Source organism: Panthera pardus, unplaced genomic scaffold (assembly GCF_024362965.1).
Source record: "Panthera pardus isolate Hobbes unplaced genomic scaffold, ASM2436296v1 HiC_scaffold_25, whole genome shotgun sequence".
NCBI lineage: Eukaryota > Metazoa > Chordata > Mammalia > Carnivora > Felidae > Panthera > Panthera pardus.
In genome coordinates this window covers 47796019-47819009 of record NW_026526821.1, presented here as the reverse complement: position 1 = coordinate 47819009, position 22991 = coordinate 47796019, and the positions used below count along the sequence as shown (strand labels likewise).

Here is a 22991-nt window from a genome sequence, read left to right as displayed (position 1 = left end):
ACCATATGATCCAATAATTCTACTAGTTGGTATTTGCCCAAAGAGAATGAAAACACGAATTCAAAAAGATATAGGTACCCTCATGTTTATTGCAACATTATTAATAATAATCAAGATATGGAAGTAACTCAAGTGTCCGCTGATAGATGAATGGATAAAGAAGATGTGATATTTACAGATGGAGTTTTATTCAGCCATAAAAAAATAATGAGATCTTACCATTTCTAACAACACAATGGACCTAGAGGGTATTATGCTAAATGAAATAAGTCAGATAAATTCTATGTGATTTCATTTATATGTGAAATCTAAAGAACAAAACAAAGAAGTAAACAAATAAAAAGCAGAAACAGACCCATAAATACAGAGAACTGTATGATGGTTTCCAGCAGGGAGGGAGTTGGTTGGTTGGATGGGCGAAATGGGTGAAGGAGGTGGGAGATACAAGCTTCCAGTTATAGAATGAAAAAGTCACAGAGATGAAATGTATAGCACAGGGAATGTACTAAGTGGTACACTGAAGGTACTTAATAGCACTATATGGTGACAGGGGGTAGCTACACTGTGGTGAGCATAGCATGATATATAGAATTGTCAAATCACTATTTTATACACCTAAGACTAATGTAATTTAGTGTGTCAGCTAAATAAAAAAACGAAGACAAAAAATCTTCTCTTAGACAGAAAATAATCACTTGAGGGGCGCCTGGGTGGCTTGGTTGGTTAAGCGTCCGACTTCGGCTCAGGTCATGATCTCACGGTCCGTGAGTTCGAGCCCCACGTCAGGCTCTGTGCTGACAGCTCAGAGCCTGGAGCCTGTTTCAGATTCTGTGTTTCCCTCTCTCTCTGCCCCTCCCCTGTTCATGCTCTGTCTCTCTCTGTCTCAAAAATAAATAAACGTTAAAAAAATTAAAAAAAAAGAAAATAATCACTTGATAGATGGTTAAGATTTCCTACTATACATAAAATATTGTAATAGGGATATTAGATTTAGTTGTAGCCTGCAGAGAGCTTACAAATCAGTTGAGAAGCAGATGTACCAAAAAGAGCAATAAAAATAATAGACTTATTATTTTTTAAATGTTGGAGCTTGAGCTAGGCTTTTAAGCTCAAGTATTTGAATACATAAAGACCAGAACAGGCTGAGATGAACAGAAGTAATTATTCATTCAAACAAGTGATATCTATTCTAAGCCTAAAATGTGTGATGGCCATCATGCTCTACATCTAAGCATAAGTAAATAACATGGACATGATGCCCACCCTATGGAGCAGATAGAAGATAAGTAAACAAAATAAATATGTGATTACCACCTATGTGTGTGTGCATGCACATGTGTGTACACAAGTATGTGTATGTATGTATATTTACATGCTTACAAACATTAACTGAGGAATAAAATAAATATATTTGATGGATGAGATAAGGGAAATGGCAGGTGGTGGAAATAAAAAGGGTGAAGCAGTGGTGGCTTGGGCATGGTGCTGATAAGGAGTAAGAAAGGCACAGACATACAAAGTGGGAGATCGAAGACAGCTACAATGAGGAGCAGCTGGCACAGCCGCCCAGGGCAATGTGGGTCAGACCGCTCAGGAGCTGAGTGGAGGGAAGTGGCTAGGGTGTAGAGATGGAAGATGGGAGGGGAAAGCTTCCAGGAAGTTCCTTAGGAATACTAAAGAAAGAGTTTACATGGAAGGAAGGCTCATGAAGGGGAAGAGTGAAACAGCCTTGGAAGAGCACATAGGAGCTGATTAGAAGGAACCTCAAAGCTGCTGCAACTTCCCAGAGGGATGACAGTATGGGTGTCATCCTGCTGGGTGGATGAACCGGGGCCTTCACAAGGCTCTTCTTGTGGCTGTTCTTAAACTATTCCCTGACTTAAAGAAGGATGAAATCACAGAACAGCCGCTGTGGTTGCTATTACAGGTGTCACACAGATGGACATCCACCTAGTGCCTAAAGCAAATGCTTATTGCATATTCAAGATTGTTATTTGTCAATGGAGCAAAGTGAGTCTCCCTCAAGTTAGTGAAAAATGTTTAATGGAAAGAGGGTATACTCCCCTAGCAATGCCATTTTTCTGACATTTTGTTATGAAAATGTTCTAACATGTAAGTGAGCATCTATACACCCACCCAGATTCTACCACTAATATTGCACTGTAATTATTTTATCACATGCCTACCCATCTATACACCTATTGGTACATCTTATTTTGGGTGCATTTTAAAGTAAATTGCAGACATCAGTACACTTCATCCTAAACACTTTAGCACATGCCACTAACTAGAGTCCAATAATTGTTTATGGTTATGTTTTTCTTATGAGGTAAAATTTACATACAATTAAATGTATACATTTTAGGCATACCATTCTGTGACTTTTGACAAATATGGACACCTTCATAACTCACATCCTTATCAAAGTAAGGAATATGACCATCACCCCAGAAAGTTTCCTCACCCTGCTTCTCGGTCAATTGTGACCACACACCCAGCCCCAGGCTCTCACTAGAGGCAACTGCTACTCTAAATTTTTTTCCCCACCATTGATTAGTTTTTTAGAAAACTTTGTGAAAAATGGAATCAGAGCTTACTCTTGTATGTAAATCTGTTTTCATTCAGTACAATGTTTTTTAGATTCATCCCTACTGTTGTGTGTTTATTCCTCCTAATTGCTCAATAGAATTCCATTGAATGTACATAGCACAATTCATGTATCCATGTATCCTTTTAACTACTGAGGAACACCTGGGCTGTTTCTAATTTGATGCTGCATTTCACAAGACTGTCTTGCCAGAGCCTTGACACGTCAGAGACAAACTCATCCTGTGGATAAGGGTATACTGCACTTCCTTTTAAAGGGTTAGAAAATGTCAGTGGCAAAATATAGAAAAAAAACAACATAGTTGTTCTTACAAGAACTATGTTCTTACAACATAGTTGATGGTGACATTTTTATTACCAGGCACCCTGCTGGGTGACATTCCTGTTAACAGAAATTTTCTTTCCGTCTATTAGATTGCTAAAGCAAATAAAATCTCTCCATAAATGAAGGACTGTTATTCTTTGCAGTGCTTTCCTGCTTCTGATCACTTATTTTTGCCATAAACATTGCTCAAGTTCAACAGCACTGCTCTGTACCAACTCTGAAACTGGAGGAAAAACTGACATAGCCTTTTACCATGTTTCAGGTTTTCCAGTGGTTTAAGGTATGTGCCTTTTTAGAAGACAAGATGGTATTTCCATCTTTCAATGGTTTGGCTAGGGGAGGTGACTGTCTTAAAAGTAAAATTAATTGCTGAGAGAAGGGAATTGAAAGTGAGCAATAAAGAATGTGCTGGTCACTGTGGAAGTAACAGACAACTATGTGGGGTCAGACCACCCACACTGATGTCATTGAGTGAGTAGACATCGAAGCTTTAGATCTTGAATCCAGCTCTGGCTTCTGGAGAGGCATAGGGCAAACCAAATCTGTGAAGAGAACAGCTCACAGAACCTTTTTATTTCCATTTGTCTTTCTTCTCCTACTTCAAATTCTCCCGCTTATCATTAAATTAAGAAAAAAAAAGGAATATGTGGTATTATAAGTAAATTGAACCTTTTAAACTCAGGTTTGGCGGCCTTGCCAACCAATTTGAGAGACACAGATTTGCTGCTAAATCCAGGTGCATCTAATTCAGATGACAGACAAAAGATGTGTGGATGTGGATTTCTGACACTCTGCTGTGGTAAGTGAGGTGCCACAATTACACCTGGCCAAGAAATCCTCTTTGAGGATTTATGACATTGTACTTCTCATTCATCTGCCCCAGGAATCAGCATACTATTTTGTAATTTTAAGTGTGAAATTTAAAAAATTGAATGAAATTCAGAAATGAATTTTTTTTTGAAATGATACTTTTAAGTAATAAAGTTAGGGTCAGAAAGATGAATGGTGTTTTTAATTCATGTCATTTATAAGCCCCTGAAGATTTCATGAAACATGGTCCAGATAATATCTTTGATGTATTTGACCTATGTAAAAATCAGAAATGTTAGGGTTATTATGTCATTTCAACAAAATGATTTTTTCCTTGGTTTTATTATTAACCCTTTATTATCTTTGGATCTACAGCCTCAGTCTGGTGGGCCCAATTATAATCACAAATTCCTTAAAATATGGAAGAGGGAGATAGAAAAGTCAAAGAAAGAGATACAACAACCAAAGCAAAGGTTGAAGAGAGAGATTGGCAGGTACTAAGCTGTTGGCTTTGAAGACAGAGTGGACCATGGGACAGGAAATGCAGACAACCTCCAAAAGCTGGAATGTTCTCCCCTAGATTCTCCAGAAGGAACATGGCCTTACCATATCTTGATTTTGAACTTCTTACATCCAGAAGGAACTGTTAAGATATTAAATGTGTATTGTTTTAAACTACTAATCCATGGTAGTTGGCTACTGTAGCAATAGGAAACTAACATATTCCCTTGCATACTAAGATTATAACTAAATTATAGATATTTCCAAGTTTTTTTTTTAATGTAGCTTTGTTCTGTAATATAGTATCACCAAAAAGTGATTTCTAAAAGTGCATGAAAAACAGTGTCTGAACTAGTATATGTCTGCAGGACAGTGACCTTGGCTCCCATTTGCCAACCTTGTATGAACTAATTCATGGGACAGAAGCACCTGTGCAGCAGACCAGATTGAGCTAATTAAGTAACCAAAGATGGAAAGGGCTTATTTCTGCCTTGGATGTGGTGAGTTCAGAACATGGAGGGGGATGTTAAGCCTAGGCTCACAACTTACTGGAAACTACATGACTGAGGGTTCCAAGTACCTGATGGGGATCAGTCAAGGCAAGGCCAACTCTGTCTGGGAGCCATGGGGAATCTTTGTGGCCTTGAACTGAAAGAACTGAACAGTATTTCTCTCTCTTTGCAGTTCAAAGCCTCCAGTCATTTTAATTCATCCTTCCCCAACTCCAACTTCTTAAACACTCTGGCTTCTCCTTTCTCCTTTTTTCCTTCTGACTGTAACCTCTTTTTCACCCACCAGATTTGTGCAGCAGTGATAAATACATCCATAATGGGGCAAAATTTAGAGCTGGGGTCCCCTCTCTGCCACTGCCCCTTACATTTGAATAAGTACTACTTCAGTTGTTGGGTTTTTACCTTTCTGTCTGCATATCTTCTTTGAATTAGAGAAAACTCTTATAAGTAAGGTCTATGTCATCTGGGATTTTTCTTTTTTAATGTGTTTAAGGCAGGGATCAGCAAACTATGACCTGTAGGCCCAATCTGGCCTGCTGCCTGTTTTCATAAGGCCCATGAGCTAAAAATGGTTTTTACATGTTTTAATAGTTAGGCAAAAATCAAAAGAAGAAAAATATTTCATGACATGAGAACGTTGTAAAAAAATTCAAGGTATACAAATAAAGTTTTATTGGGACACAACACTTTCATTCATTTAGATATTGCCTATGGCTGCTTTCATCTATGATAGCAGAGACCAAATGACCGGCAACACCTAAAATATTGACTATCTACCCTTCTTTGTTGACCCCTGGTTTAAGGGATATGACCTAATGAACATATAGAAGATACTATTAAATGATGTATTTGACTAAAAATAGGGGTCAGGCCTTGAAATTTAAAGAAATTAGATCAGATAAATGGCAATCCAGGAAGCTATACTTTAATTTATTCAAATTTGTACCAACTAGGCATGTGACTGGTTGCATGTAACAGAAATCCAATTATAGTGGTGGAATCAGAAGATTGATTTATCTCCCCTAACAAGAATTCCAGGGGTTGATTGTTCATGAGTGGGGCTATGAGTTCTTAATGCTTTTAGCATCTTGGATTTCTTCAATCTTTCTGCTTTTATCCCAATGCATGACTTTCAGCCTCATGATAGTGATGCCTGCTGTACCTTCTTCTTTGTGGCTAAATTCTACTAATTCCAACTTGATTGGCTTAAAAGTTTATCTCTACTATTTAATTACAATAAGATTTGGGTTAGATGTGGCCTTGGAGCCAAGAACTGTGGTTTCAGGGTCTATGGATGTGTTGGCAGAGCCAGGACCCAGAGTGGAAAGCACAGGAGATGAGGTGGGATGGTGAGGATGTGCTCAGAGCCTTAGAGGCCACTTTCATTCATATCTCATACACCATGAGCCCGTGGTTCTCATGGGTATACATCAGAATCCCCAGAAATACATGCTCAAATCCAGATGATTGGGCTCAACCCCTGGAGTTTCCGATTCAGGAGGACTGGGCTGGGCCCAGAATCTGCTTTGCTGACAAGTCCCATGGTGATGAATGGTGTTTACATCGAGAAGACATAATTTTGATGTTAATGGTCTTAGGAGCACCTTTCCGCACACCTAGAGAGGATCATTGAAACTCTAATGGAGGGCAGGGCAAGGAGCTTCTCATCTCAATGAGGCCATTCAGTTGCCTTCCTGGTTCCTCCTCAGGCACAACCATGCTGGGGGACTTGTGTGTACCAACCCCCCAGGATCTTGTCAAAGGCAGATTCTGATTCAGAAGCCATGGGGAGGAGTCAGAGACATTTCTCTAACAAACTTCCAGGTGAGAATGCTGGTCTGGGGATCACATGTTGAGGGACAAGCCTGCAGGAGTCTACTGTCTCCCTCCTCTTCCTCAGCCTGCATCACAGCAGGGCCACCCTGTTTCCAACCCAAGCTATCTTCCGCTCTGCTAGAGGCAGCAATGCCCAAATATTCTGGGGGTAGGGTGTCCACATCTTTGTCAATTCTACTGAGCCCAGGAGAATATCTCATTCGAATGATGTTTTCAACTACTTGGAAAGATGCTGGGCCACTTTCTCAGAATTAGGAAGTCAAATATTTTTTTTTCAATTATTATTTTCCCCCAGATTCAGAGATTGCTTTATTCCCAACAAAATAAGTACTTTTAGATTACAAGATAAAATATGAAAATGATGTCCAAGCTCAGAACTACAGGCAAAAGAACAGAAAGTGCACACATTGTGAGAAAATAGAGAATTACAGAATGTTTCTGTGGCATATTTCAAGTTCTGCATTTACTTTATTTTCAGCTGTGTGCATTTATCTGCTTGCTGTAGAACCAGTTGGAGTTTTTAATTTGCACCATGAATAATGCTGCCAGAACTTTCCCTTGCATCTGTTGGCTCCAAGGTTCTTCAGTAGCCAGCTGGTCACCAGAAGTGACCATAAAAGCAACAACCAGTTCCAAGGAAAATCATTTCTTCCGTGGAATAAGACAAGGAAGGGTGCCATGGTTCCTCATGTTCTGGAGAGCCCTTTGAGGGACTCTGGAAAGATGGGTTTTACTAAATGTCCCAGAAACCCCTTCCGAAGAAGAAGAAACCCTGATGAGGAGTCCTTGCCAGTGCTCCTCTGGAATCTGGCTTCAGAATTATTCTCACTCTGGAAAGTATTCACAAGGACTTGGGTGTGGACTGAATGCTTCCCCATCTCCCCATGGGTGGGCTGGCTCTGGATGCAGGTGAGCAGGACCTGAAGCTCCCTCAGTGGGGATCCACTCCCTTTCCTCTCCCTCAAAAGCTTGAGGAAGCCTCAAATACCTGCAGGCCTGTGGGTAGAAGTGGAATTTCTGAATAACAGACTCAAATGTTGGCCACCTTGAGCCCAGAGTAAAGCTCCCTCCTTACAGTGGACTGTGGACTGTGACTCCTTTACTCCTCAGAGGGCCTGTGTTCCCAAGTTCAAGATGTTCCGAGTCAAATCACCCAAAGTTGTCAAACCATCCTGCAGGACTGCAGCCACCAAAGGTGTGTAGTAGCTAGTCTGCAACCCTGACTGACCAGATATTGATGGAAATAAGCTAACTAGCATCTAGGAGTTCCTAAAAGAATTCAGGTCTACATTATTCAATAACAATCTGACTAGATAATGGGGGGGGGGTGTCAAATTTTGATTGTTCCCATGACTAAATTTTAGGAAGATTTATTGCATAGCAGTAAATAGCATATTGATTATATTGGACAGTGCTATGCTTATGCTACAATGCCAGTGTTGAGTAGTTACAACAGAGACAAAAGGGCCAGCAAAGCCTGACACATTTACTACCTGGCCTTTTACAGAGGAAGTTTGCCCTGTACAAAATTCTTCCCATACCTGGGTCTTAACTGGTGCTCTGATTGTCTCACCTGCCACAACTGAAAGCAAGAAGCCACAAGATGTAGCAACTAAATAGTAAATTGGTAGTTATGTTGTGGGTGCATTAGGATAGGGCTCTACTACATAGCCTGGTTGAATCTCTGTGATAGAAATCTGTTCACTTGTGAAATCATTGTTTGGGGAAGCATGTGTACTGAGATCTGGGATGCAAAAACCTAAGTTCTTCCTAAGTCCACAAGGGCAACTCTCCTGTGATGCTGCTAAAGACACTTTCATTAAATGCTTCAAAAGCAGTGAGCTAAGAGTGACTCAAAATACATTCTATTTTGCATAAGACTTCAAAACTTAGGTGGCATATTATTAACAAATTACTTTCAAAGCCACTAGCTTTCAATTGCCAAAAAGTAATTTTGCCTTCTTTATAAAGAATTGGAGGGGTGCCTGGGTGGCTCAGTCAGTTAAGCATCCGACTTTGGCTCCAGTCATGATCTCATGGTTCATGAGTTCGAACCCCGCATCAGGCTCTGTGCTGACAGTTCAGAGCCTGAAGCCTGCTTCAGATTCTGTATCTCCCTTTCTCTTTGTCCCTTTCCTGCTTGTACTGTCTCCCTCTCTCAAGAATAAACATTAAGAAAAAAAAAAGAATTGGAACCCATTACTTATGAAGAACATGTTTGTTGTAAAAAATATAGAGGAAAGTGAAAATCATTTGTTATGCTTCAACACAGATAACTTTATTAATATATACACATATAAACTATATATTATGTGTAGTTTTTTTTTTCTAAATCAGATCATCTATTTCCATAGCTTCCCATCCAATGGATATATCTGTTATAATTCATTAACTGTTCTTTGTATGTTAACAAAATATTCAGGTTTCCAATTTTTGAAAAGATTATGTGTAGTTAGTTTTATGACAGATGAATGTTTTTGTTGCTGGATTTCTTACATTTAACACATTTAAAGTACATATTAAAATATAATTTTGTTACATAGCATTAAAATATATAAGTTCTCTTTTCTTAATTTCATAAGTAAGGTATGTTTTCCACACATGCTTCACTTTTAAGCCCTCATCCTGCATGTGGCTGAGCCAGGAACGTATCCCACAGGAAATGTTTGCCAGACGTCAAAGCATATTTGACGTTTTTCAAATAACGCTTTTGGATTTCTTGGCTCCCTTGTGAAGAGTATCTTCAATGACAGAGCATTCCTTTCAAATATGTATTGTGTTTTCAATAAAAACATAATCTGCTGTGAATAAATATTACATAAAAAAATAAAGGGAGAGTCTAAAATGGCATACATACACCTTGACGAAACATAGTTCTGGAAATTTCTATTTGACTAACCAAGATAGTTTTGCATTTTTTTTTTACCTCAGTTGTTCTTAATTCAGTTATTAATTCAGTTCTTAATTCAGTTATTAAATTCATAAATTTAATAAAAAATATTGCATCCTTATTTTCACTAATCTCTACCTGAAACTTAGCGTATACTTCCATTCTTGGGGGAGAAAAAGTTATCAGCACTGAAATCACAGATACTTCACACCACACCATGGTTATTATTATAGATCTCTCAACATCTTGTTTGCACTGATCACCACTTTGAGATTATGATATTTATGTGATACACCATAAAGGTCTTGTGATTTTAAAATCCATAAAGAAGTATGTGTATTTAATTTCATGTATTTGTTTCTTTTTTATATTCTTCTAACTATATTTCAATATGATTGGTACTCTTTGTAATTCTGTGTATCATCTCACATACAAAAATTAACTCAAAGTGGATAAGAGATCTAAACGTAAGAGCTAAACTAGAAAACTCTTAGGAGAAAACACAGGTGTAAATCTGATTCATAAATAAAGGATGACTTTTCATCTATTTAGAACTTAACATTTTTTATTTCAACATTGTGTGGTTTTCGGAGCAGCATTGACCCCTCAACAATTCAGGTTTGAACTATATAGGTCCACCTATATGGGAGTTTAGTGCAGGACTGTGAATGTATTTTCTTATGATTTTGTTAATAATTGTTTTTCTCCAGCTTACTTTATTGTAAGAACACACTATATAATACGGGTAACATACAAAATATGAGTTAATCAACTGTTATCAGTAAGGCTTATTTTCAACAGTAGTTAATTAGCAGTTAAGGCTTTGGGAAGACAAAAGTTAGATGCAAAGTTTGGCTGCATGGTAGTGGGGGAGTGACAGCCCTAACCCCTGCATTGTTCAAGGATCAACAGTATACAATTTACACTTCTTTTGTTAAATTTATTCCTAAGTATTTTATTCTTTTTGATGCTATTGTAAATGGAATTGATTTCTTGATTTTGTTTTCAGTTTGTGCATTGTTACTAATAGTAATACAATTGATTTTTGTATATTGATACTGTATCCTGTAACTGCTAAACTCATTTATTAGTGCTTATAGTTTTTAAATATTTTCCTTAGGACTTTCTATGTACAAACAAGAGAATGTCATTAATGAATGTATATAATGTTATTCCTTTTTTTTCTGATCTGGATGCCTTTTATTTCATTTCCAGCCTTAACTGCTCTGGTGAGAATCTGCAGGACACTTGATAGCAGTGGCAAGAGCTGACATCTTTTTCTGTTTCTGATCTTCGGAGGAAAGTTTTTAGTATTTGATGATTAAGTATGATGTCTACTGTAGTTTTTTTGTAGATGAAACACAATTTTACTAACAAAAAAATGAGCCAAGAAAAGATTGTCCATTTTTACCTTGCTTCTTGAAGAAAGCCTGGGTAAGAGTCAAAATTTAGTAAAATATTTGCTCTGCCATACTGACATGATATTGTTTATTGAATAACATTTGCTTATCAGGCATTTATTTTCCAAGCTTAGACCCATATATTGCTGCTTAGGCACAGAGTCTTAATTTTTATGGCTGCATTTTAGTATTGTTATGGCTTATAAATATTATGTTTTTACCTTTGTAATTTCTTTCTTCCCAATATCTAAATTATTATAATTAACATCAAGGTTAAAAATAAGATTGATGTATCTATTAGTCAAGTACTAATGATGGTTATATAATTTTAGCACTCCTCTTTTAACAAAAATTAATGTTTTTATTTATTTTTGAGAGAGAGAGAGTGAGAGAGAGAGAGTGCACTCTCTGGGGAGGGGCAGAGACACAGAATCTGAAGTGGGCTCCGGGCTCTGAACTGTCAGCACAGAGTCCAATGTAGGGCTCGAACCCACGAGCCATGAGATCATGACCTGAGCTGAAGTCAGGTGCGCAACTGACTGAGACACCCAGGTGCCCCATTTTTAATTTTTATTCATTTTTGAGAGAGAGAGGGAGACAGAGAGACAGAGAGACAGAGACAGAGCTAGTGAGGGAGAGGCAGAGAGAGAAGGAGACAAAGAATCCGCAGCAGGCCCCAGGTTCTGAGCTGTCATCACAGATCCTGACCAGGGCTCCAACCTATGCACTGTGAGATCATGACTTGAGCTGACTGAACCACTCAGGCATCCCTTAATACTTCTATTAATGTTCCCCCTTATAGATTTTGATTGCAGTTTTGACCACCATTACCTTGAAAACAGTTGTGAAACAGCATCCTTTGAACCTAAGAAAGGGACACTAATGTTCTTCCAGCAATGGATGGTACATTCAGGTGACATTATCTGACTGTATACAGCAACACCATCTAAAAGAAATTTTGCTAATGATCAAATATTCTCTCTCTGTAATGCCCAATCTGGTAGTCACTAGCCTATGGTGCACTTGACATAGGACTGGTGACACTGAGAAATAAACTTTTAACTTTAATTTTAATGAGTTTAAGTTAACTAACCACAGGTGATTAGTGCCTATCATATTGGATAGTGTATGCGACTTTTATCTGCCTTGTCCCCAAGTTTTTCCAACATCATTTTCCATCCAAAGGTCCTGGAACTTTCATCACCAGCAACAATTAGTAGTCAGTCACGTATCTCCACAGTCTTGATGTTCTTAGCACCTGGAATTGTGCCCTCTAGCAGGTGGTTTTTCAGTAAGTGATCATGTTGGAACTAGAAAGTTCTTTTCAAGTCTTTTAAGAGAAAAGCTGCCTCCCACACTTGAAAAAGATCTTTGGCTAGGATATGTCTGGGGCAACACATTGCCCTTGGACCCCCTCCTGCATCTGGACTCCTCTCCACTTCTGTTCTAACAACATTCACCAGTAGTAACAGCTGTATTTGTTGAATAGCTGCTATGTTACAAGGAAGGTAACACCCCCTGTTAATAAATTTTCTAATTTCCATGACAACCTTGTAAATTAGATATTATACCTCCAGTTTGGGAAGAGAAAACCAGAGATTTAAATAACTTAAATTCCAACAATGGGTAAGTGACAAAATCAGGGCTCTGATGTACTGCACATTCTAATTCTTTCATCCTAAACCGAGCTAGAGAATCTTACTTTCACCACTGACTAGCTGTGTGGCCTTGGGAAGTCACCTATTCTCCCTGACCTTCAGTTTCCACATCTGGAAAATGAGTTATTGATAATGGATGCCTCCAGCCAGATGGGGAGTAAGCCTGAGGCTTACTAACAGCCCTCTTGGTACACTGGGGCACGGGTCATGCTTCTTGGGCTATCTTCAATTCCTTCCTTATTCCTCCTGGTCTGTGAACTTATTTTTGTCCTTGATTTTATTTTCACAATTGCTTATTGTTATTATTGGTAAAAATGCTCAGCTGAATTGCATTTTACCCAGTAGACATTTAGTGAGTCTCTGCTATGGTCAGGAACCATGCAGGGTGTCGAACACAATCAATGCTGAATTCAAATTATTGAAACCCGAGTATATCCTTTTTCTAGCTAAAATTTGTTGAGAATTTGCCATGGTTCAGCCATTCTGACTGCTTTACATGTGTAACTCATTCAATCCTCAGAATAACACTTTGAAGGGGTGACTATTAGGATTCCTCATCACACAGTTGAAGAAACTGAGGCACAGAGAGGCTGGGCTACTTGCTAAATATGACACAACTTATAAATGATGGAGCTGGGACTCAAATCCAGCCATGGTGGCTGCATAGCCCACACTCCTTACCCTGAGGCTCTGAGGTCCCCCACCTTTGCGTTTGCAGGTTAACATGAGAAAGTCACACTGGAGGCAGGGCACAGAGAAATATCTATAACAGGTGCTCAAAAAACTCCTGAACACTGTCTGCAAACAAAACATGCTGTAGGTGGATGAGGATACAAAGATGTGTAAAAGCTATGCTCCACTCTCAAGAAAGTAGATTATAAATCTAGCAAACAGCATGATTAAAAACACATGATTACGGGGCGCCTGGGTGGCTCAGTCGGTTGAGTGGCCGACTTCAGCTCAGGTCATGATCTCGCGGTCCGTGAGTTCGAGCCCCGCGTCGGGCTCTGGGCTGATGGCTTGGAGCCTGGAGCCTGCTTCCGATTCTGTGTCTCCCTCTCTCTCTGCCCCTCCCCCGTTCATGCTCTGTCTCTCTCTGTCTCAAAAATAAATAAAACGTTAAAAAAAAAAAAACAAAAACACATGATTACTTGTAAAACAGGGAAGGTGTGGTAAGTGGTAAATTGCCAGTAGAAAGTCCTATGAACTTCAAAGAGAGATCAGTTCTGGTTTGGTTACTCAGAAACACTTGTGATGGGGGCAGCATGTCACCTGTGCCTTAACAGAAGGGTCAGATCTCAGTAGATGGAAAAGAAACATAGGTGAGAACATTCCTGGTAGACAAAAAGACAGGAGCCATAGATTGGAGATGATACAGGATGAGGCATTTCTCTGACAGTCAGCAGGAACTCCTCTTCCTGAGACCTTCAGCATCCACAAGAACCATTGAATTTGACAAAAGGGTGGGTTGTAAAGAGATAGGTGAAGGCCATGGGCAGAACTGTGAGGACTGGCCAACCTCCTGGGGCAGGAAAGGCAAAGGATCCACTCTTCTGGCAAGCAGAGGAGAGAAGAAGCAGAAGCGCAGGTTTCTTAGAAGTCGTGGGAGGGGAGACTTGAAAACAGCCAGGGCTCAAGAGTGAAAACAACAGAGACATCAAGAAAAAATGAAGAGGGAAAATAAGTTTTTGGCTTCAGTATTTAGAAGATAATGGGTATTCTTAAAGAGAGCTGTTCCAATGAAACAGTGAAATGGGCCTGGGCTAGTAAGTCCTCAGTGAGGGTGGCAGGGCCAGGGGTCAGCCAAGGAGAGGGAACTGAGTGTGTCATCCCCATGGAGACATAGGCAGTGGTCCATCCCTTTGCACAGGAGGTACAGAAAGGAAGGACAGAAGTTTAAAACATGCATAAAAGCCTCAAAGTGATGGCTCAAGGAGACCTGAATAGGACTCCCCACTAGAGATGGCCATGGTGAATGAATCAGTTAGAACTCATCCAAGAAGTGAGCCAGCATGCTGAGCGGCAGGGCCCTATCCTTGCATGCCCCTCAACTCCGGCGAGAGCTGGCAGGCTTGAAAATCTTAGTAAAGTTTGAGCAAAGTGTGTAACTGGTCCTGTCTCTTCTCTAGCCTCATGCATCCGGACGGTTGCTCCCACTTCCTGAGATCTTTCAGCTGGGACCTGGTGGTTGGGAAAGGCCAAAGGGATCTGCCCAGATGTGAAGGCCCCACTCCCAGAGCAGGCTGTCCCTGAGGCAGCCCTACTCCAGCTCAGGCAGGGGGCAGGCCATGGGGGTAAGTCCAGACACTTGGCTCAGCCCAGGCAGCTGGTGGGATATCAGGCCAGCACCTGTCTGCTCTCACTGGGAGACAACCCAACTCTTCAAATCTGCTGGTCTTTTCTTCTTCTTCCCAGAGGAGTAGAGGCGCCCATTCCGGGAAGCTTCAGACCTCAGTCTCCAAGCTGTGCTCCTCCCCCACCCAGCTCTCAGGAGGCACTGCTTGTCCGAGCTCTCTTGAATGTCGGGCAGTGTAGGGAAGGACCCTCATCCCTTTCATGCTGGGAGTGTCATGTACCTCATCCCTTTCATGCTGGGAGTGTCCACACCCCACCCCCTGGGTAACTATCTGTCAGTACAGTCTGGAGGTAGGAGTGGGCAGGTGCTTGTCTTAGCTAGTGAAGACGCTACACTGCACTTCTCTCTTACAAGGTCTGGGCTCTGCCCAACCAAAGAGGCAAGATACCCAGCTAAGCGACAGAATTTGCTTGGGACTCCCTGGGAGCCAAGTTTCCTGCCCTAGGCTTAAGGCAGTTAAGGCCCCCACACCCTTAACTTTTTTCCGCCCAAGTTTAGAGAGCTCCAACTTTGGGGCCTTTGTTTAGAGTTCAACAGCGCCGCCCCCTGGTGCTTTGTTGTGAGTGACCATAGCGGAGACGGCACAGGGTCAAAAAAAAAAAAAAAAGTTTGTCACTCCGTTAAGTTTTGGAACCACCCCCGGCATTCTTGGTACGTGAATAAGCGGAAAAGGTCGTGAAAGTGACAGATTCTCATCTCCTCCTCGCTGCTCTCCCCACCCTGCCCGTCCGCACGACCGCTCTTGCAAGTGGCATTTATATGCACTTTATGTCACTCTGACATCTCAGCCAAATGCAAAAGTCCTTAACAGTCCCAAGTGGGATCCTCTTGGAGCCAGCAGCGTCTTCCTGCGAGGGCTCCCGTGTGCCCCTTTTGGGGTGCGAGATAGGCTATCCCTTTGTGAAGCTGGACAAAAACAGACCAAACAGGCTAGCGCGCTTCCCAACTCGCCTGCCCCTATAGGGTGCGGCAGGAATTCGCCTGCCGCTGCTTCTGAAGGGTGACAAGACCTTGGAACCCTGACAGTATCCTCGCGACTTTCCCACGCGACGAGATGAGATCCAGCCAGGCAGCTCGCGCTCAGGGACCCGTGGGTCCTGGCTTGTGCGCGGGGGTGCTTGTGTTACCCCAGTCTTCCCCCTCTGCCTATCCTCGCACCAGCCACACCCTCTGTCCTCTGGGGCCGAGCGCACCCGTCTCCTGCTCTAGGCGCCCGGGGCGGAGTCCAGTTCTCTTCTACCGATCGTGTCTTCAGGGATGTCCACGCTCTTGGCAGTTCCTCCCGAAATCCTCTTCTTGGCGGGCACCTCCCTCTAGAGCCTTACAGGTCCAGGGCATTACTTCCCCCCACCCCTCATTCAAAACCCTCCTCCCCCGTCTCCATTTCCCAAGGTTCTGCAATCCAGGCTTCCTTTGAAATCGGTAGTAACAATACATTTATAAGAAAAAGAAACAGGAGCAAGAGATTAGGAGGGGCTGCGGATTAAGACCCCCCCCCTCCCCCCAGAACTGCGAGCTTGAGGGCCCTAGTGGCGGCGGCTGACACGGAGTGTAGCTGACAGAGGTGCTGTCTTCCCGTGGCGCCTGCGCCTGGCGGTCCAGTCCGGGGACCTCCCAGCTCCCCCGCCGGGTTTACTCATCTCCGCGAGGTGATCCCAGGAGCGAGGGCGGGCACAAGTCTCCCGAAGAACCCAGTAATCCGAGAATGCCGCATCAGCCCTTCCCACTAGGCACTTCCTTCCTTTTCCCGAACGTTCAGGAGGGAGGGCCGCGCACTTATAAACCCGGGCCCCGGTCCGCCGGCATGTCAGAGGCTGCCTCTGCAGGGCTGCGCGCCGCGGCTGGACGCGTCTGGGCTGGGACCAACGCAAGCGGCTGTCGCCAGCAGCGCCCTGCGCCTCTCAGCCCGAATCGGACTTGGGCCCCGTCGCCGCGCTTGCGCTCTCCCCGGCGCCTGCACAAGGCGTGCCGGGACAGCATGCTTCGGGTCCTGCTCCTCGGTGTTCTGGCCCCCGCTGGCCTGGGGCTCTCCGCACCTCCAGGGCCGCAGCCACGCGGCAGCCAGTGCGTGGAGCACGACTGCTTCGCGCTCTTCCCCGGCCCCGCGACCTTCCCCGCCGCCAGCCAGGCCTGCGAGCAGCTGGGGGGCCACCTGATGACCGTGCGTTCCTCAGTGGCGGCTGATGTCATTTCCCTGCTACTGAGCGGCGACAGCGGCGACAGCCCGCGCCTCTGGATCGGCTTGCAGCTCCAGCACGGCTGCCACGACCCCGAGCAACTCGGGCCCTTGCGCGGCTTCCAGTGGGTTACAGGAGACAACCGCACCAGCTACAGCAGGTGGGCGCGGCTCCACGTCGACAGGGCGCCTCTCTGCGGTCCCCTGTGCGTCGCAGTCTCGGAGGCCGGGGCCCTAGCATCCGGCGAGCCGGCCTGGGAGGAGCAGCAGTGCGACGCGGAGGCCGACGGTTTCTTCTGCGAGTTCCACTTCGCAGCCTCCTGCAGGCCCCTGCTCGTGGACTCTGGCGCGGTGGCGGCCGCCGGTGTAGCGATCACCTATAACACCCCGTTCCGGGCCCTTGGCGCTGACTTCCAGGCGCTGCCGGTGGGTAGCTCCGCCGCTGTAGAGCCCTTCGGAGTGGAGCTGGAGTGCATGGCGCCGCGGGGAGAGGCCGAGGCGCGCTGGGGCCGGGAAGCGCCTGGCGCCTGGGAATGCAGCGTGGAGAACGGCGGCTGCGAGCACACTTGCAACCGGAGCGCCGGGACGTCGCACTGCTTCTGCCCAGCTGACGCCGCCCTGCAGGCGGACGGGCGCTCCTGCGCCGCCGCGCCTGAGGAGCAGTCCTGCTACGAACTTTGTGAGCATTTCTGCATTCCCAGCCCGGACGTGCCTGGTTCCTACTCGTGCATGTGTGAGACCGGCTACCAGCTGGCTGCAGACCAGCACCGGTGCGAGGACGTGGACGACTGTATCCAGGTGCCCAGTCCCTGCCCGCAACTCTGTGTTAATACGCAGGGCGCCTTCACTTGCCACTGCTACCCGGGCTACGACATGGTGGACGGCGAATGCTTGGAGCCCGTGGACCCGTGCTTCGGGAGTAACTGCGAGTACCAGTGCCAGTCCGTGGGCCAAAATGACTATCGCTGCATCTGCGCCGAGGGCTTCGTACCTAGCCCTCAGGCCCCGCACAGGTGCCAGATGTTCTGCAACCAGACTACATGCCCAGCTGACTGCGACCCCAACAACCCGGATTCCTGCCAGTGCCCTGATGGCTACATCCTGGACGATGGCTACATTTGCACGGACATCGATGAGTGTGAGAATGGAGACTGCCCCTATGCGTGCCGCAACCTCCCTGGCACGTACGAGTGCATCTGCGGGCCTGACTCGTCCTTTGCCGGCCAGGTTGCCACTGACTGTGACCCCACCAAGATAAACGGTGACAATGACAGTGACAGTGACAGTGACAGTGGCTCTGGGGAGCCCCCCGTCAGCCAGACTCCTAGCACCACCTCCATCCCCTCTCAGGTAGGGCCCCTGCATTCTGGAGTGCTCATCGGCATCTCCATCGCCAGCCTATCTCTGGTTGTAGCTCTTTTGGCGCTCTTGTGCCACCTGCGCAAGAAGCAAGGCACCACGCGGGCAGAGCTGGAGTACAAGTGTGGGTCCCCAGCCAAGGAGGTGGTGCTGCAGCAAGTGCGAACCGAGCGGACGCCTCAGAAGCTCTGAGGGGCTGCCTCCCCGGACCCCGGTGTTGGCTAGGCCTTCCCTCCCTCCTGTGCCTCTCCCCTGCCCCAGCCTTACTCCTTGGCCACCTAACCCAAAGCACTTTAACTGGCATCGGAACTGGAGAATACCCTCCCCGCCCCTTTTGCCGATTCTGCACACTGCTGGGGAGGGGTAGGGGTTGGAAGGAGTATGTGCTCCAGCCACTTTCACACGTCATTGGACAACTGGGCAGAGATGGCAATGAAGACACAGACTATAGAGTGTCCCATGCCCTTGCCAAGGGGCACAGGAGGGGTGAGCATTGTTGGTTGGCAGTCTTTGGGGCAGACTGTGATCCTGTGGACTAGTGAGTGTAATCGAGGTGTCAGGAATGACGAAGATATTTATTTTTTAAGTATTTAGGATGGTTTTGTTATTTTGTTATTTTTTGCTTTTGCATTTTTCCCTACCTGTATGTGTCCAATACCCACTTTATATTCCTTCTGCTGTTTCTCCCTTCCTTGCTTCCCCCTCCTCTTTTTGTATATTTACGTACTTCCACTCTTCAGGTGGCGGTGAAACTATCTTGGTAGGTTTTTTTGGTGGGCTCACCTTGATAAAGCCAAGCCCCAGTTCCCTATTCATTTTCTCCCAAATTTCCCCTACCTGGAACTCAGCCAACCCACCTGGAGTCTCCCACCCTACCCTAGACCCTGCTTCTACCCTTCCATGTCTGCCTAGGCAAAACTCCTCCGTGACACAGAAACAGAAACACTACAAACAAGGATGGTTGGGAATCCATTTGGTCTTGAAGCAGATTTGCTAATTTATCCTGAAACTTCAGACTTCCAGAACAATATCATTTTAACAAAAGTTAAGATGTGAGAGACACTCATTTAACTAATGTTTGCTGGACTGTCATAGAAATTCAAGCTAAGGGATGTTTGTTTGTTTGTTTGTTTGTTTTTAACTTTTTAAACAGTGAGCCTGGGTTTTATTGTTGTCACTTTTCATTTGAACCAAAAGGTCTTTATTGCTCCTTATGCCGTTTCTTTTTCCCATTATTACAATTGCTGTTGTTGTTGTTGTTACTGGTTATTTTTGACAATGTTGAAAATGCTCTCGTGATAGCTCTAGATTCAGAAGGGAATGAAAGATCTCCCACGAGACAGTTTAAGAAAGTTATGAGCTGCACAGTTCATGCCAGTTACCATTTTGAGTTTTACTCTTCTAGTAATTTGTGCTCCAAAATAAAACCAGTTCTGCTGGCCTTGTAGGGAGTGGGGGTGGGGAATTTGGGAGCTTGGGAATGGAGCCTGGAGGATGCTCAATTAGGACCTCACCTTGATCAAGCCCTTAAGAATTTCTCCGACTTCCAAGAAGCCTTCTCACCCTGGCCACTTAGAACATGGTTGCTCGACAAGAGTTAGGAGCTGCCTGCCTCTGGCAGTTGGTTAGAAATGCAGAAACTTGGGCTGCATGAGAATCTATATTTTAACAAGATCTGCAGGGGTCTGCCCAGTATAGTTTGAGAACTGTTTCAGACAGCTTCCAACTTTCTGGAATACATTAAATGTGGATCAGTAATAAGTAGCAGGCCAAGTCAGGGCCTATATTCTCAAGAAACTGAGGAATTTTCCATTTATAGCTTTGCTTTCTGATAGAAAAGACTAGGTACACACCTTTAGACATTGCTACACAGGGTTGTTGGTTCAACTAAGCTAGGAACGAAATCGAAATCTGAAATCGAAATCATGTTTCACTGTTTGGGGAAAATGTATCATACGAGTGTATCTTTTGTAATACAAAGATTTTCCTCTATTTTGTAAACTCGGCACATTTGTACATAGTTATTTATTTATTGGAGACAAACTAGAACACAGGCAAAACTCTTGCTTATGACATCACATGTAGAAAATAAACAAATAACAGTGTGCTCTTGGGTTTTGTTTCTGTTCACCTAGGCTTCCCCAACCGCCTCATTTTGTCATTAAACAGGGCTCACAAACAATGCAAACTCCATGCCATGCATTTAAAGGCTGTTCCACACCCCATCACTAGTTCCATCTGCTCAAGGCACCATCTCTGACTTCAAAGATCTCTCCAGAGGAGATTGTTTTCACTGTAGGAGGACTTCATGTTATTTCTGTGTGCACAAATATTTATGTTTCTCTCTGTAACCATAACAACTTCATACACAGGACTTGTGTCTATGTGTTTTGAAACACATTATAGGATTATTTGTTGGGATGAGTTAAAGAAACAGTTCTTCTTGGGGCATCTCTAGAATCCCAGCTTGTGTCCTTCCTGTGAATGGTTTGGCATTATCTGCCCTCTGAGATATGTAAACACAACAGTCATGAGGGGTCTCAGTCTGTGACTCAAATTCAAACCATCATTTCCACATACCAAGGTCTCATGCAGTATTAAGCCATTCTTATTTCTGTTGGAGATTAGAAACATTGTCTTTTCCTGGGCCTCTTTTCCTCACATGGTGGCACTGGCTAAATTTTATATGCAGTGCTCTGAAAATTTTCATAAAACAGAAGTTGGAAGGGGATGGAGTTTGATCAAATATTCATGTATTTTTATACATCTGGATAATGCTGAATTTCCTAGCTCTCATCTGAATAGTTACAGTTGTGAAGATGAAGTTGGAGATTTCAACATCCATCCTGGATGAAGCTGACAGCTTTGGGGTGTGGCTACTATGCACAGTGCCCTCCCGAGATAACAAATTTGAGCAATGTTGCCCTTAGGAGTTTGGTAGGCTAGCGGAAAACCAAATTCAGTAGGAGGCACATATGAAGGAAAAACTTGATGTGTGCAGGCAAAGCTGGTACACATGAATTGTGCTGGGGGTCAAGAGGAGAGAGTGATACCTTACAAATTTGTCCTTACTACTGGACTTCCATTTTTCGAAAGGGCTTGCTTCCAAGTAGCCAGCAAATTGACTTAAGGTTTCTTGCTTTAGTGTTTCCTCCTCCAAAGGAGGGGGCTTTTCTTAAGGAATATAAGAAGACCAAAACACACTTCTAAGACTCAGAGCCAAAAACCCTTACTGGGGCATCTTGGAGCCCAGGGCACTAAAAGAGTCCTAGTTCCTCCCTATCCTCCTCATTCCCTGCCCAGTGGGAGATCAGCATCCCTGCTTATAGGACTCGTCTGAACTTGAGATTCTCAAAACAACTGGGAAACCACAGCCTCACTCTGAGAAAGATGCCAGGGTCATAAACAAATCAGTCAGCTATAAGAACAATTCCCCAGCATTTAGAATCAGAGTAAGCCTTATGAAACAGGGGCTGTGGGTCATCTTATATGGTCTCACTCTGTGTTCACATTATTGGATATTCAGGTCTGAGGGAGAACTCCAAATCTCAGCAACTGGTTCATGGTTGCTGATGATGTCCCACAACTTGTAGGGCTTGGGGAAGAGGCCAAGGTCATACTTCTAGATAAATCAGAATTTGATTTTATGAGTTAGATGGCATTTCTTCCCTCCTCAGCTCTAGCCCCTTTGTTAGACTATTTTGGCAAATATTTATTGAGCACATACTCTGTGCCTGGTTTGGTGATTGTCATGTTAACAAGCCCTGCCTTAAGAAGCTTACATTCTCATGGGGGAGGTACATATAAAACAAATTGCTCCCAAACTGTATTTAACTTAGAGACAGTAGTAGGAGCTAAGGAGGAGAACTTCAGCACAATAGGAGAGTGGGACTTAGGTTGCAGGAGTAAATAAGGTGTCTTTGACCCTTAACACTAGATGTGAAGGAGGAGCAGGGGTTGGACAAATGGAGAGTGGAGAAGAATACAGTCTGGGTGAAGGAACAGCATGTGCAAAGGTCCTGTGTAGGAAAGAGTCTTAGCAGAGGGCAGGGCATGAAGCATGATGAACAAGGTGGAAGATCACTAAGATGGAACTGAAGAGGTAGAATGGAGAGGTAAGGGGGGAGAAGGATGGGGTGAGGGGACTCCAGGTCAGCTTACAGACAGGAAATTCTATACCAGAAGCAAGTATGTCACTCAAGTTTTTTTTAAGTTTATTTATTTATTTTGAGAGAAGAAGAAGAAAGAAGAAGAAGAAGAAGAAGAAGAAGAAGAAGAAGAAGAAGAAGAAGGGAGAAAAGCATGAGTGGAGCAGGGGCAGAGACAGAGGGAGAGCTCCACATACTGTCAGTGCAGAGCCCAGTGCAGGGCTGGACCCCATGAATCATGAGATCATGACCTGAGCTGAAACCAAAAGTCAGATGCTTACCCGACTGAGCCTCCCAGGCATCTCATGTCACTCGAGTTTTATTAAGAGGATATTGGTATTCAATTTCTGTACTAAAATTGGTTGGGATGATAACAGCTACTTGTAGACTTATTTACATGCCCTCATAGGCAG

General features: G+C 44.0%; 2 protein-coding genes across 2 annotated transcripts in view; both read left to right on the top strand.

The window, feature by feature from the left end:
- The window catches only part of CD93 (CD93 molecule), a 32242-nt gene extending 22711 nt beyond the window's left edge, over positions 1-9531 (top strand). Inside the window, exon 2 of the mRNA XM_019462361.2 lies at positions 7070-9531. Within this exon, the coding sequence (XP_019317906.1) occupies positions 7070-7115 (46 nt within the window). The 3' untranslated portion in view covers positions 7116-9531. The remainder of the gene's footprint in view (positions 1-7069) is intronic.
- Positions 9532-16492: 6961 nt separating this feature from the next.
- On the top strand, positions 16493-20537 carry THBD (thrombomodulin). Its single transcript, XM_019462363.2, has one exon. It carries the CDS (start codon positions 16601-16603, stop codon positions 18620-18622), a length of 2022 nt encoding a protein of 673 aa, XP_019317908.2. The 5' UTR covers positions 16493-16600; the 3' UTR covers positions 18623-20537.
- The last annotated feature ends 2454 nt before the right edge of the window (positions 20538-22991 follow it).